The sequence below is a fragment of the Podarcis gaigeae genome (genome assembly GCF_964106915.1).
Source record: "Podarcis gaigeae genome assembly, chromosome: 12".
NCBI classification, from domain to species: Eukaryota; Metazoa; Chordata; class Lepidosauria; order Squamata; family Lacertidae; genus Podarcis; species Podarcis gaigeae.
The window spans coordinates 13,887,626-13,903,822 of record NC_139688.1 but is presented as its reverse complement, the minus strand read 5'-3'; the positions used below and the strand labels follow the sequence as shown (position 1 = coordinate 13,903,822).

The 16,197-nt window shown below is 41.8% G+C and overlaps 1 protein-coding gene and 1 long non-coding RNA gene across 6 annotated transcripts in view; one reads left to right on the top strand and one right to left on the bottom strand.

Annotated features, from left to right (window-relative positions):
• LOC310828090 overlaps positions 1 to 16,197 on the bottom strand; it is a 137,743-nt gene that overhangs the window by 33,524 nt on the left and 88,022 nt on the right. The gene's annotated exons all lie outside the window — the stretch shown is intronic.
• PTPRN2 (protein tyrosine phosphatase receptor type N2) overlaps positions 1 to 16,197 on the top strand; it is a 608,845-nt gene that overhangs the window by 589,433 nt on the left and 3,215 nt on the right. Inside the window, exon 22 of the mRNA XM_083704687.1 lies at positions 13,739 to 13,812. Coding sequence (XP_083560813.1) covers positions 13,739 to 13,812 — 74 coding nt within the window. The remainder of the gene's footprint in view (positions 1 to 13,738; positions 13,813 to 16,197) is intronic.

Genomic DNA, 16,197 nt, shown 5'->3' with positions numbered 1-16,197 from the left:
TGGCTACTAGCCACGATGGCTATGCTCTGCCTCCACAGTTGGGAGGCTATAATGCTTCTGGATTCCAGTTACTGGAAATTGCAGGAGAGGAGAGACTCTTGTGCTCAGGTCCTGATTGCCAGTTTCCCACAAGCATCTGGGTGGCCACTTTGCAAACAGGACACTGGACTAGGTGGGCCCATTGGCCTGATGGCTCTTCTTATGTTCTTATACTACAGCTTCTGTATTGCCTCTTAATTAACACACGGGCAGAAAAGCATAGCTCATTCTGCATGGCCATGGGGATTTTAAGCTAGAGTTTCTTGAAGAGCAGCTTTTTAAGCTACATGGCAATGCACTTTGAAATTGAGGGGACTTTTAAAAGCAGTTTATGACATGACATGGGGATATGGTAAAAATTGGGGGTGGGGGGGCAGAATCAGGTGGGCACGCCTAAGCTTGCAAGCATGTCTAAAATAGTGTTGAATGAGATTAGCTGCTTGCTTTCTGATAGCTTAGCTTGCGTGATAGGAGGTCAGTAGTACTAAATACTGAAAGGCGAAGCAATGGCTTATATATTTACCGCATATTGGATATCTGTGTTGAGAGGAATGCTGTATTCTTCCCAATGATACCTGCACCTCCAAGGCATGTATAGGAATTAACAACTGATTCTAGGAGTAATCAGTGATTTGTATTACACCTTAGGCTGTAGAAATGCAGTCCAATTCATCATAGCAGATAATGATGCGGCTAATGGTTGCTTTATGACAAGAACCATAATATTAAGTTAATAACATATGTGCTAATAAATACCAAGTAGTGTTAAAACCATAGGGTGATCTCCTGTTTTACTCATGACCAGACCCTGACCATGATTTAGCTGGGTATCATCCGGGGGGGGGGGGTGTTCTACAGTCAGCATCTAAACAGCTCAATACAGAGCTCTATTATGTCCCATACCAGACTCTTTCCAGTAAAGCAAATTATTTTCTTAAATGCTCTAGCCATTAAATGTATGAGAAAACAAATTGTAGCAATAAAATACTACAAACCATGTCCTGCAGTTAGCAGAAAAAGGAAAGCTGTTATATTCTTGATCAGGCATCCCCCACCTGCGGCCCTCCAGATGTTTTGGTCTACAACTCCCATGATCCCTAGCTAACTAGAGCAGTAGTCAGTGATGATGGGAACTGTAGTCCAAAACATCTGGAGGGCCAAAGGTTGGGGATGCCTGCTCTTGATAATAAACTTTTGCACTGAAATAGTGAGGTTCCCATTATTTACTTTCCAAGTGGCCTGGGCAAAACCAGTTTACAGGCCTCTGCCCTAAGGAAAACAGTCTAATCATTGCCCCTTTAAAGAAGCCACTGGTGCTTAGTCTCCTCACCTCATCCCTGAACATCTCTTATATTAGCTGGAAGCCCTAGGAATCAGCATAAGAAAATTTGTCTACAAAGTTGAACACAGAACTCTGCAATCTCAATCTATTCCACTTCATAATGATGCAAGATCTATCACTGATGATCATTTCACTGAGGCCCAAGCAATGAAGATGACAAAAGTATATTTATATGCCACTAAAGCTTTGAGATTGACAAAGTATATTACTTTAAATGTAAATAACTTTTTCTGTAAATTGACTATTAGGGCCAGATTTAATAAGAATACCATAACAACAACAATAACATTTTAAAAATCATTTATACCCCACCCATCTGGCTGGGTTTCCCCAGCCACTCTGGGCGGCTTTATTACCCTGAACATTGTGTCATTTTTCTCTGCCACAGATTCTCATGTGGGAAAGTCATTGATTAGAGTAATCTATGCTTGGTGAAACTGAGGTGTGAAGGTATCTCACCAAACTATAGTGTTCCATCACTATAGTCTTTCAAAGAATGTTGGTTTCCTCTCCATCTTCGATTTCACAGTTCCAAGAGTTGTTTGCTCTACATATGCTACTCTGAAACCCTTGGAGGAAGAGAGATTGCTCTTGAGTTGCTTACGGAATACTGTAGTTTGACTGTTGAGAAATCTAACCTGCATTATCTGAAAATCACCCCCTCCTCGAGCACACTTTTTTCAGATAGTTTAAACATTAAAAAAAAACCCTCTCATCGGCTCAACTTTGTAGATGCAGCACTATGAAGTCTTTGGTTTCACAGAACTACTCATCAAAGACTGCTTTGTGTGATGAGAAATTCTGCATATATCAAAAGTAATGCATAGCAGGGCACCCAACAACTTGATTCAATCATAAATAATGCATCTTAACATATTTACAGTGCTTTTTGCCTTATTTCAAATGATCCTGAAAGATTAGGATACCAGATGATCTAGAATATGGGGTTTCCCAAAAGAAAATCTCCTATACATGCCTGGAAATTAGTCCCATTCCACAGGACTTAATTTTTAAGAGACGTGCATAGGATTGCACCATTAATGTGGGATATACAGCGTACCTTTGTGTGCCACGTGAGTGAATTTTGTCTTGTGGTCTCTTTGTTTATTGTGCCCTGTCTGTTGCCCAGTTCACGTGTAATGTTGAGCCAAACTTTAGTTAAGTGCGAGCATGTCAGTGTCACATCAGAAATCATGGCCTCCTCCAGTCTTCCCTGTAGGGTGGCCTGGATTGTCTAGAGTGAGTCGAACTATGAACCCAAGTTCAGATGTGGCACAAAGCCAAGCCATGGATTTTTAATGGGTTGCATGGCAGCAGGAGGACTGAGGGGTCGCAAAGCAGCCAAAGTATCCAAACAATCATGTGTTCATGCTTACCCAATGGTTTGCTTTAGCGTTATGCACAAAGTGTGTGTGTGTCCTGTCTTAAAAGGGTCTCATCTCCCTTTTGGCCATTAGGCAATGCCTCTGAACTTATCTATACATAGGGATGTCTCTTATTTTCATGTTTGAAATACTGGTGGCTATGTTATTATTTGAGAATGTGGGCGTTGTCTTCATTTTTGGTTTGGGCAACTTGACCTTGCCATGCAATGTCTTGTTTGGTATGACTGTGTTTTCTGTGCACTGTGCTACGCTATAATTTTTCCCCCTTAAAAAACAAAACGAAACAGCTCACTGAGGATCTTTTGCCACTTGTGCAAAAAAAATGCATTTCATCTGCTTGGAACATTTAAATTGCAAGTAGCATCTTGATCTGCCTGTATCAAAGTTATTGAGCTGAGGGAGGAAGCAGACATGCCACATTTATTAGACTTTTGTTAAGCTCATTCCATTTTTCCATCAGAGGTTGCAATGAAAGCAAAACTGCAAAATACATACTGTTTTCTTCACAGAATAGTAAACAAGTAGTATTTTCTAGCTTCAAGCTTTCAACCACTTAAGGGAAGGGTTGACTTTGTTGCAAGAGCTCTAAAGAATGCCATTTACTGACTCCATTGTACCATGTAATGTCAAATTCCATTTTAAGTGTGGGCTTAGTGTGGCACAATGCAAGACAAGTCATGTGAAACTGGCCAAAGAAAAGACTTGCAGGGTTTTTCAGATTGGTCAGCCCCATTTTGTTCTTGACCTGCACCCCTCTGCCATTGGGGGGGTGCAGTCTGAAATCCCTGACCTGGCGCTTTGGGGCAGTTTAAATGAAAGATCAAAGGGCAGAGCGGGCATCTCAGCCCTGCTGAGGTGGGCCTTTCCCAGGCTGTCACACTGTGAGGCAGCCAAAGTTTTTGTTCTGACAGGAATCTAGGGACCGGTCTGTGAGGCCTAGCCCTCTTTTGTCTGGCCTGAGAAGTTTGAGGCCCAGGTTGAGAATCCAGCGCTCATCAAATGATCAAAGGCCTGAAGTCCAGGACATGAAATCTTTCTTTCCATTTCCTTTTCTTAAAGAATGAATTGCACAAGTACCAATGAATACCCTTGCCGTTGCTTTTTTTGTGGTGCAAACACTAACTTTAGAGCCCTTCAGTTCTAAACATAAAAATGTAAGTGCACTTTCAGTCTAGGGCCAGCTGCAAGGACAGCATCTGCTAACATGTTTTAGGGGAAAGAGGGGGGAGAGAGAAGGGGGGAGGGAGTGCTTTTAAGGATTAAGGCCTTCAGGTTTTGTGTTCTTTTTTTTTTTAAGGACTTTTAAGAATAAGAGTAATCTGAGTTCTTGTTCCACACTCTGGCTTATTAGAAAGCAGGCAATAATGGATTTTAAAATCAAAGTAAATACAGCACCACTTAGTTTCAGCAGTGGGAAAGTGAAAAGCAATCAGTAAGATGCTTTGGCTCTTCAGTGGCTCTTTAAATAGCACATGTTTAGGAAAAGGGGCTCCTTTTTCACATAATTTACTTTTCTATGTTCAAAACAGTTTCCCCTAGCTGACTGTACAAGGCACCAATGCTTGTATTTCAGTACTTTAGAAGTTTGTATTTTCCGCTGTTAATCCTGCCTTTGATTTAAAACAAGAAAAATCGCATTTTAAATTATCTTACGGAATTTTAAGAGGGAGGGGGAAACCAAATGGGTTTTGGGTTTGTTTGTTTTTAGTTCCCAGTGTTGATATTGAAGTTACGATTTCATGAGTTTCTCATTCGTCCAGTTTCTCTTCTAACCAGAGGTTCAGCTTCACTTAATATAAATGGTTAGCACAGGAGTACTCCAATAATAGTTGCCGCTAATATTAAGTGTTTCAGGTGTTTTTGTTCTGTGTGTTGTGTAGCAGGAGGGTATATTTACAGATCTCATGATGGCTGGAGGAGAGCTGTGCTGGGAACATACATTCCAGGCCCTTAGTTCCTTTTGTTATTCAAACAGCTGCATAATGCAGTTGTGGAGTGTTTGGCCTCTCATACAACATCATGAAGGATTTGCTGCAACTCTCTGTGAGGCAGAGGTGCGGAACATATGTGTGTGTGCACACTTCAGATGAATTATGATGCACTTTTTATTTACAACGTGGTCTTTTCATTTCGCGTATTAAGTTACGTTTGGTCTGAAGTGCCATTCTTTACCATTGTAATCATTAAGTGTTGGTTTTTTATTGGGGGGGTGGAGAGAGGAGGAAGACTCTTCATACCAAATTTCCCACACAGTCCATGCTACCTATGCAACCACCTTGAAATAAATGGGAGTTAGGAAAGAGTACCCATTACAAAACTGGAAGATAAATCAGGCCTGCAGCTGTGATGTTGGAATAAAAGGCAGTGTGAAAAGACCCGGACACTCAAAGTCACTGAGTGGTATTCAGTTAAGTTTTGCTCAGAGCAGGTCCATTGAAATCAATGGACCTAGCTTAGTCACGTTCATTTCAGTGGATCTATTCTTAGTAAAACTTAAGTTGCGTACCATGTTATCTTTGTCCTCATTCCTAGAACTCTCTCCCATAAAACCAATGTGGTACCCCTTCTCTCTCTTCTTAAACCTTTCCTCAAAAGTCCCCATTTCCTGCAAGTCCTTTCCTCTCTTTTCTAACTAAAATAAAACTACTACAATGCTATGCATAAAAATAAATCCCACTATGTTCAATGGGGCTTCTTCCTGACAAAATGCATATAGGGTTGTAGCATAAAAATGTGAAGTGATGTTCGCTCTCAGTCATCCCTTGCTGCTTCCTCAACTTATAAACTGGGGTTGTTTTATGTATTTTGCTTGTTTTGCCCTGTGAAATCTCACAGAACCTACAGCTAAAAACACATACAGTGGTACCTCAGGTTACATATGCTTCAGGTTACAGACTCCACTAACCCAGAAATAGTGCTTCAGGTTAAGAACTTTGCTTCAGGCTGAGAACAGAAATCGTGCTCCGGCGGTGCAGCGGAAGCAGGAGGCCCCATTAGCTAAAGTGGTGCTTCAGGTTAAGAACAGTTTCAAGTTAAGAACGGACCTCCAGAACGAAGTAAGTACTTAACCCAAGGTACCACTGTACTGTACTTTACAATATAATGTTCAAACATAAGAACAGTGCTATGCTCACATACTAAAAAAAATGAAATCTTGCATAATTCCTGTATCCCTTATTTCTTTCCACCCATGTTTGAGTATAATGAAGCAATATGGAGCCGTGTTTACAAGCCTGATTCACAAGTCTGCAATCCAGTTAAGCTCAATAATATGTTTCTATGCCGCTTTTTGTCCCACATGTGTTGGCTTAATTAAAATTGTGAATCAGTAATGTTGTAGTGGAAATATCATTAATTTACAGAGTTTTATAAATCTGAAATATTTTTTTTGGCTTCCAACACTGTAACTTTTGCTTCCGAGATCCAATTTCCAAATAAATATCTGCATAGCCCTTTCTTATTGCCATATTTTACAATGTAGTTCTGGGGAAAATATGCAGTGTTATTGATCTGATAGTTCAAAGGATATGAGTGGGTTGGCACAGAGACATAATTACTGAGAAGCCCACAAAGAAGGAGAAGGAGAAAAGTCTTCTGTTCTAAAAAGTAGCTGTCTTGCCTTCTAGGTTTTGAATTTTATTGAATCGCTAAGCCTTGAACTTTGCAGCTCATTAGACCCAGTCAGTTATCCAATGGAGGAAAAAAGTGAAAGCAGCAGAAACAGCCTGAATCTTGCTTTCATTTTTAGGCATATTTTTCACATGCCAATTTTAGGTCATTTCAAGTAAGAACATTCTATGTTCTCTGAAATACTGTGGCTGCAGTTTTGTCAAAATAGCTCTTTTGCGTTCAACAAAATCTTATTATATATTTACAAAGGCATTATGTGAGTGAGCTGCTTTTAATGTAATGTTAACTGACGATGGAGTTAGCCAATTTAACACAATTATGCAATATTGTTGGCTGCGGCAAGTTTTTTCAACAGATAGTCAACCACAGTAAAAACTGTGCCTCAAGCCGTATTCAAATGCAAACATGGAAGAAGATAGTTTTAGTTTTTGACTGATAAAGACTATTTAATATTTTTTTTAAGCATGCTTTTATAGAATACTCCCAGCGAGTTCAGAAACATGGTATTATTTTTCAGATGGGTTAAAGCAGGGAGGCCATTTTAGCCAAGCCAAGCCCATCTACCTGACACCTGATGTCAAGCAGAGGGCCTTCTTGGTAGTGGCACCCACCCTGTGGAATGCCCTCCCATCAGATGTCAAGGAGATGAGCAGGGATGCAGGTGGTGCTGTGGTCTAAACCGCCAAGTGTCTTGGGCTTGCCGATTGTAAAGTCGGCAGCTCAAATCAGCATGACGGGGGGAGCTCCCATTGCTTTGTCCCAGCTCCTGCCAACCTAGCATCTCGAAAGCATAACAGTGTGAGTAGATAGATAGGTAGCGCTGTGGCGGGAAGGTAAACGGTGTTTCCATGCGCTCTGGCTTCCATCACAGTGTCCTGTTGTGCCAGAAATGGTTTAGTCATGCTGGCTACATGACCCAGAAAGCTGTCTGTGGACAAATGCCAGCTCCCTCGGTCTGAAAGTGGAGATGCGCACCACATCCCATAGTCGATTTTGGACTGGACTTAATCACCGAGGGGTCCTTTACCTTTGCTTTTACTTTACCAAGGAGATTAGTAACTATATAACCTTTAGGAGACATCTGAAGGCAGCCCTGTATAGGGAAACTTTTTAAGGTTTTATGTTTTATTACCGTATTTTTCGCACCATAGGCCGCACTTTTTCCCCTTCAAAAATGAAGGGGAAATGTGTGTGCGTCCTATGGTGCGAATGCAGGCTTTCGCTGAAGCCTGGAGAGTGAGAGGGGTCGGTGCGCACCGACCCCTCACACTCTCCAGGCTTCGCACACCTCTCCGCAAGCAGCGGGAGCCCAGCGCTGGGCTCCCGCTGCTTGCGGAGACTTGCCTGCATGTTGAAGCCTGCGCGCGCTGAGCTCAGCGCGTCCAGGCTTCGCGGACCTCTCCGCAAGCAGCGGGAGTGCTCCCACGGCTTGCAGAGATCTGCCTGTTTGGGGGCTGGGGTCGGGGGAAGCTCGAGCTTCCCCCGCCCCAGCCCCGCGCCTGGGGGGGGGGAATAATTTTTTCCCCTTTATTTCCCCCCCAAAAAACTGGGTGCGCCCTATGGTGCGAAAAATACGGTATGTTTTGTGTATGTTGGAAGCCGTCCAGAATGGCTGGGGCAACCCAGTCAGATGGGCAGGGTACAAATAATTTGTTGTTGTTGACGTCATATGATGTCAGATGTGGAATATGTAAGAATGCAGTTTAGACAGGAGAAGGTTTTGCAGAACTGCTGATCAGCTCATAGTGGTGCTTCCAAAACCCTATGTGACGTGACTCACCCAGATGAAAAGTCGCAGATTCTAGTAGAGAAATTTGTAGGCACACACAGACTTCCAAACATTATTATAGACAACTTAAGCAAAATAGAACCATTTGAGAAAGGAGCTGGATCATGCACTGCAAGGAGTTGATACTTCCTTGAACAGTTATCCAAGCCTTTCTTTTCATTGGAAGTAAGCAAAACAATTTACTGATCATTTATTTATTTATTTCAGTTAAACATTGAGGGTTCCCCCCCCAGCCCTGTGGTATTTAGAATGGAAGAGTTAACAGCAGAAACTATAAAAACTGCCTCATTTATTCAGGGTTGGGACCTGTGAATTGATCACACACAGTCAATATCTTTAGAAGGAGAAAAAAGACTTCCAGAGCTTTAGAAGATTCTGAAAAGAATGAGCTGATATCAATAAGTTTGAAATAGTAATCAATTTGGAAATAAGAAATCTCATGGACTGAAGTCTCAGAAGAGAGAAGTTTTTAGAGGATGCAGGCAACATTTCTGCATGCAAAACATAGTTGTATTTATGAGGTAAATAACAGACACCGCCAGTAGAAATTGTGTGTTGTCTGTTAAAGATAAAAAGGTAAAGTTTCCCCTGCCCGTACGGGCCAGTCGTGTCCGACTCTAGGGTTGTGCGCCCATCTCACTTAAGAGGCCGGGGGCCAGCGCTGTCCGAAGACACTTCCGGGTCACGTGGCCAGCGTGACAAGCTGCATCTGGCGAGACAGCACAGCACATGGAAACGCCGTTTACCTTCCCGCTAGTAAGCGGTCCCTATTTATCTACTTGCACCCGGGGGTGCTTTCAAACTGCTAGGTTGGCAGGCGCTGGGACCGAGCAACGGGAGCGCACCCCGCCGTGGGGATTCGAACCGCCGACCTGACGATCGGCAAGTCCTAGGCTCTGAGGTTTTACCCACAGCGCCACCCTCGTCCCGCCTGTTAAAAATACAGCCATACAAAAGATTGGAGAAGGAAGCAAGCATTTTCATCGAAATATCTGTCTTAATCCATAGTTAAGTTTCAAAAGAGCATAGAACTGAGCTCAGAATGTCATGTTTTATGACGGACTCTTTAAATTAATGCTTCGGAATTTTGTTTTATAATTTCCTGGGCATTCTGTGTATTTTGTTTTGTTTGTTGTGTTGTTAGCATATCCTAAATGGGATTCTTCTTGCTAGCTTTCATGGTAGCTGTAAGGAAGAAAATGGAGCAGTGAAAAATTTCTGTATAGCGTTATGTATGTCAATTAAGTTTGACATTTGATGCAGCTCAGAATTGGCCTGAGTTAGTGATCTTCTTGCTTAATCCAGACCTTTTAAGGGCTCTCAGTTTTGTGGCATATGAATGTACTTGCTTGTCTCGCAGCAGGAGTTGGGTGGGCTGCTTCAGAGAATACTGATAATGAAGATCTACATGAAAGGGCTAGCCAAGTAATGCTATATTTATCAAGAAACAAATGCTTTTAGTCAACACAAATGTGGAAAAATAAATTCTATGCATATTTAAGTTCCACATGGAATGTAGCATTTTCAAAGCACCCTAAAGCTGTTAGAACAGGATTTGGTTGTAACTTAATTCACCCCCAAAGGAAGTGCTCTGTGAATGTTAGAGGTGCCCGAAAACCAGCCAGTTGCCCAACTTAGCACATCTTTTATGTGTTTTGAAACCTGAGTAAAATAAAGGTCATTCCGCAGGATCTTCACCAACTTGAAACCTGACATAATACCTGCTATTACAGCCATTAAGGAGCACCAAATGGCAGCAGGATCCAATTATATATATATGTAATGTTTTAATATATTTCTCTGCTTCAAAAGGGGACTAGGGAGTAGAGAAACAGGGCTCAAAATAAGATGAACATATGAGAGTTCAGGAGCTGTACCTGCTGACCATATTGACATTTTACTAGTTTCTGAGGCCTGCATGCCATAGTTCACGCTCCTTTTCACTACAGAAGTAGCCAAGGCTCCTAAAGTAGTTTTTCTCCACAGATCACAGTAGTTGGCAAGAATGTGTTTGCTAAGAGTCTCATGAACCTGCTCAGGAGAGCTTTAAACTAGATCCTGAGGGAGAGAGACAACATTACTGACAGCAGAAGAACATATGGTACTAGGGATAATAGCTTCACTGGTGCACAGAAAACTGAGGTGGTGCTCCAGAAACCTGCCAAAGGGCAAGAAACTACAAGAAGTAAGCGGCTGGAGGGAATGACTCATGATTTCAGTTATCTCTATACTAATGCACAAAGTATGGGAAACAAGCAAGACAAATTGGAACGTTAATATAGGATGGCAAATATACCTAGCAGGCATTACTGAAACCTGGTGAGATGAGACTCATGACTAGAATGTAAGAACTGATGAGTATAACCTGCTCAAAAGAAATAGACCAAACAGTAAGGGAGGGAAAGTAGGATTATACGTAAAGGGTGTGTACACTTGTGAAGAAATCCATGACCTGTAGCACGGAAGGAAGATTGAGAGTTTATGCGTAAAAATTGTAGGAGACAAACAACAAAGCCCCTTCCAACTCTACAATTCTATGATTCCAATGTACAGTCATACCTTGGTTGTTGAACGGAATCCGTTCTGGAAGTCCATTCGACTTCCAAAAATGTTCAACAACCCAAGGCACAGCTTCCGATTGGCTGCAGGAGCTTCCTGCACACAATCGGAAGCCACGTCAGACATTTGGCTTCCCAAACCAGAACACTCACTTCCAGTTGACTACTTCCACCATCTCTCAACCTCTTCTACGTTACCATAAGCTCCTGGAAGGAAGGGTATGATACAAATGTGTGAACATGGAAGGTATTAGCGTTCCCTCGGTATCGCTTCTTCCTCTGCAAATGGGTATATTATAAACGCACCCAGACCATGAGGGTTAAACCAAAATGCTTCTATAAATAAAATTCCCCATTCCCCATTTTATTTAAAAAACATTTAAAAAAAACCCTCAAATTATTCAGCTAAAACTTGTGGTGTTGACAGCAGAGCTTGTTCGGTTATTCCCACCTAGGATTATTACTCTGCAGCTGTCTGAAATGCAGATTAAGTCAGTGCCTCAGGGTGACATGGGAAGATCGGTCTCTTAGCTGGGAATTAATTGAAATCCAAGTCTTCTGAGTCCAGCACCACATCTGCTAGGTGTACTTTCTGCTGCTACATTTGACAATTTCTTTGAAAAAGAAACAGGTAGTTTTAATACAACCTGAGCAGTAGGTAATTCACTGGGCCTTTTGTACTGCCATTCATTTCAACGTGAACTTTATATGTAAACAAAGTAGGAATAAAAAGTTTAAATGGTAGCCTTTACAGCAGTGGTATTATGGTAAGTCATTTAGGTTCATCCCACGTTGCTGCAGCACCACTTAAAGGCTCAGCAACATATGGAAGGGTCTGATCATGCACATAATTATCACCCAGCAAGCATCAGGAGTTACAACTGGGTGGAAAGAACCATTGCAAATGGTCCCACTCATGTGGTACCGGGCCTTTAAATGTTACAGCTCCCACCCCACTGATGTAACGTCAAAGGCATTAATATCCTAGCATTTTTCTTCCTACATTGTCTTCCCATCCTAATAATATCTTCTGCATATCATATCTATGACTGAATTTTTGTGAAACTTGGAACAATTTATAACCCATAGTTTTGTCTGCCCATCTAGGGTTATGTTAATTGGTTTTTAATTTGATTTTGCATTTCACTCTTCCTCCAAGAAGCTCAGGAAGGAATATATATGATCATCCTACTTTGAGGCTAAAGTAGAGTGAATATCCACTATACCACACTAAAGGAGTAACTAGCTCCTGTTGAATGTTCCACATTACTAAAAGTGAGCGTCACTCAGAATTTTGTAGGCTTTGTCCTGAAAGCACCATGTGGTTACACAGCATACAATTCTGGTGACCCTCCTACAGGCCAGAATTGTTAATCCTCCTGAGATTCGGTAATCCCTGTGCCAGCTGCTTGATGCCAGACTTATTGCTTCCCTACCACACAAGGGGAAAGAGGGCTTAAATCTACATTTATGAATGTAGTTTCTTTCCCTGACCGCCAAACAAAATAGGATCCAGTCCACTTTGGTAGCTTCATTCTGTTGTTCTTAGTGCAGAAATTTTGTTTAAAGTTCCAGTAACGCTTAAGACAACTCACAGAATCTTCTCCCTTCGTGTGCTAACTATATGGTGTTTTTAAAAAAAACTACAGCAAGAAGTTACCACTTTGCATTGCAATCTTACACTTAAACTGGTTGTGTAAATCCGCCACAAATATTTATTTACTTTTGTGTGTGTGGTGTTTTGTATAGTTCACAATGTGAGTAGTGAGAGTTTATTATGTAGGATCTTATGAGTCTTCAGTTTAGTCTGTGTGGTTCACACCCCCAGGCCACATGGAAAGGCACGACAAGAGAAAGTGAGGCAATGCTAGGCAAATCAACAGCCTTAACAAAGCAGACATCACTACTGAAAACTAATGGTTTAATGTAAGCATAAATGGATCCTCACTGTGGTAAAAAAAGACCCTAATTTCAGATATGATCTTGAATCCTAGAAAGAGGACAACTGGGTGAATAGTTCTCAAGGCATTAAACATTTTTTAAAAAAAAAACCTTTTACTGCTCTTTTTAGAGATTATATACATATATAATCTCCTTAACTCATCAGCATTCTGCAAACCACATTTGAGGCAGCTTTACCTTATAGTGCCTATATGAGAACAAAAGGAAGCACCAGAAAGTTAAACTGGCTGCTCATGTTCTTAAAAAATGTACAAGCAAGAATACTAGTACAATGCCCACCTTGCAATTATTTAAAGTTACAAAAGATCAAGACACAAACCCCCACTCAAAAATATTAACCTAATACGGATTTTAGTATTTTAGTCCAATGGCAGAAAATGAAAAAATACAGACCCTTCCTGTGTGTGTGTGGTTTTTAAAAATAAACTTTAAAGGTGCCATGCGGGGGAGGGGGGACCCTACAGCTGTCTGCCTATCTGGCAGCCTTGATCTACTCTTGAGGAGCTTCTGTGCCTGCAAATTCTACCCACTTTTGCCAAGAAAGTGAATGTGGAACACAAATCTTGTTATACACAGAGTGGCTCAGGACTCAAATCACAGACAGACAAGAGCAACCTAGGAACAGATTTTTTTGGGGGGAGGTTAAAGCACAGATTCAAAATGAATCCTGAGGCCAGTTCACACCCCTAATATATACATTTACAATGAGTTTGAAACACTGAGTTAATTGTCAATAAATGCATTTTGCTGCCTGTCAGCATCAATACAGACATCTTTTAACGATTATCATTTTTTTTTTCTCAAAAAAATAACTAATGCTAATCAAAGCTATCCTTGGCTTTATTCTTCCTGCGTTTCTGAATGCCAATTCTTGAGCAGCATGCCAAATCTGCTGAGAGATGACTGTATAATTTTCAATTGGGCTCGTAGCCCAAAGGGAATCCAGTAGCAGGAGATTGACAGATGGAGCATATATTATCATCACTTTGAACTCAGTCCAATTGGTGATTTATTTTATTTTTATTTCCGGCAGGTGCTAAAGAGATTGATATTGCTGCTACTCTGGAGCACTTGAGAGACCAGAGACCTGGCATGGTCCAGACAAAGGTACTGTCAATAAATCCACTTGGGTTAAAGACCTTAATACTTTGCTTTAGTTCTCCCAAAAGAAAAGGAGGATAGGGCACAATTTAACACAAAGTGCATTCTTTTGTGTTTGCTTTTTCTTCTGAAAATTCTTACTTTTGATCTGGATTGAAATGTTAAATATAGCAATCTTTAGATGACTAAAGACCGTTATCTGAATGGTAGGGTTCATCAAGCATACTTAGCAAGAAGGCTGGAGTTCAAGAAGAGTTTGGATTTGATATCCCGCTTTATCACTACCCGAAGGAGTCTCAAAGTGGCTAACATTCTCCTTTCCCTTCCTCCCTCACAATAAATAATCTTTGAGGCGAGTGGGGCTGAGAGACTTCAAAGAAGTATGACTGGCCCAAGGTCACCCAGCAGCTGCATGTGGAGGAACAGGGAAGCGAACCCAGTTCACCAGATTACGAGTATACCGCTCTTAACCACTACACCACACTGGCTCTCGAGACAAGATTCTCAAATTAGGACAAAATAGGTTAAACATTACGTTGATGAAATATGTCAAAGAAATACGTTTGAAAAAGTTAGAAGTCTTAAGTAGAAGTAATACTAGGCCACAGGAGTAATATAGTACCAGGTATGTATTGGCCGAGGGATGCAGGTGGCGCTGTGGGTTAAAGCCTCAGCGCCTAGGACTTGCCGATCGAAAGGTCGGCGGTTCGAATCCCTGCGGCGGGGTGCGCTCCCGCTGCTCGGTCCCAGCGCCTGCCAACCTAGCAGTTCGAAAGCACCGTCGGGTGCAAGTAGATAAATAGGGACCGCTTACTAGCGGGAAGGTAAACGGCGTTTCCGTGTGCGGCTCTGGCTCGCCAGAGCAGCGATGTCACGCTGGCCACGTGACCTGGAAGTGTCTCCGGACAGCGCTGGCCCCCGGCCTCTTGAGTGAGATGGGCGCACAACCCCAGAGTCTGGCAAGACTGGCCCGTACGGGCAGGGGTACCTTTACCTTTACCTTTATGTATTGGCCTGGATCTAAAACTTCCTTCTTCTCATGCCGTGACACTTCTGCGTATGCAAGCGTGGGTCTCTTGTTTTCACCTATTCCTTCTTCCTGCTAGGGCCATAGCCCATGCTGTTCCGAAGGTTTCCCTAATCCTCAAGAGCAGGTTTTTGGAAGTTGGGTAAGGGACTAGAGTGGGAAGTGGAAGGCAGTAGCGCTCCATTATTTGAGTAGGAAGTATGTTAATGCGAGTCAGGATCCAAGCCATTATCACTTCCAAAAGTGATTTTGATAGGAGAAACCACCACTAGGGAGACAGAACAGGTTGAAATAAAAATAATAAAGTTATGTAATAATAGATTATTTCCGCAAATTGAATAAGTAAATGTAAAGTCGTGCCATGATGGGAGATACATATTCCAGCAATCCTCTTTAAAGGTTGTGTGTGTTAGTTATGCAAGTAGAAGACCACTTGCACAACTCAAATGTCTTGCCCACTTCTCTGCAGCCCTATAGCCTGCATAAAGCTTCTCCAGAGGGTGGTTGGGGACTGTAAGCTCTGTTGTATAGGACTTTAGTAGACTGGAGGGATTGTGTGAAATTGCAAGACTCCTCCACCCAGTTTCAGGTGACTCTCCCCCACCTTCTGCAGCAGACTTATAACAACACAGCCCATCCTGTTCAGAGTGGGGACCCAACTCTCTGGAATGGCTTTTCCAAGGGTGCAGAGGAGAAAGTATGATTGTGCAGGCTGTTTTCCGCTCAGGCAGCCATTGGATCCAACCCAACAATTTTAAAAAATGTCTAAGAGCACAATTAGAGTATGATCTAGAATTCTGATTTATTCTATTCATTTACGTTTTGCATGTAGTCACAGATCGGCTCTGGGCTAAAGCTTTTTTAAAAAAAAAATATTTGAAAGGACTTCAATAGTATCAGGCTAAAGTTATTGATGATCTGGTATTAAAAAAATGGATTCAAGGTTTTGCTCACCTTCCTTTTAACTATTCATCCCCTTGTTAAAATTGCCCAAATTACTTTGTTGTGCCAAGGACACTGCAAACTCTAAATATTTGGCTATGAGCCAGTAATGGGCAGTCTCCAGAGAATTTTGTACATGTGATAGATTTAAACAAACCATGTTCTCTCCCAGCTGAATACAAATAAGGGATGAGCCTCTTACAGTAATTTAAAACAGTGGATTAAAAATCAGGATAGAAATGCCAATTAGAGTGTATCTCTAGGCAAAATAAACAGCAGTGACATTGGGTTTACAAGCAGACACTGCACCATGTTTCCATAGCTCACTGATTGGTGGAAATGATCCCTTTCGATATGTTTGTAGTTGTTTTAATCATGACTGTTTTCCCTATATTTGGGGTCCAGAGGTTACAGGGGAGACA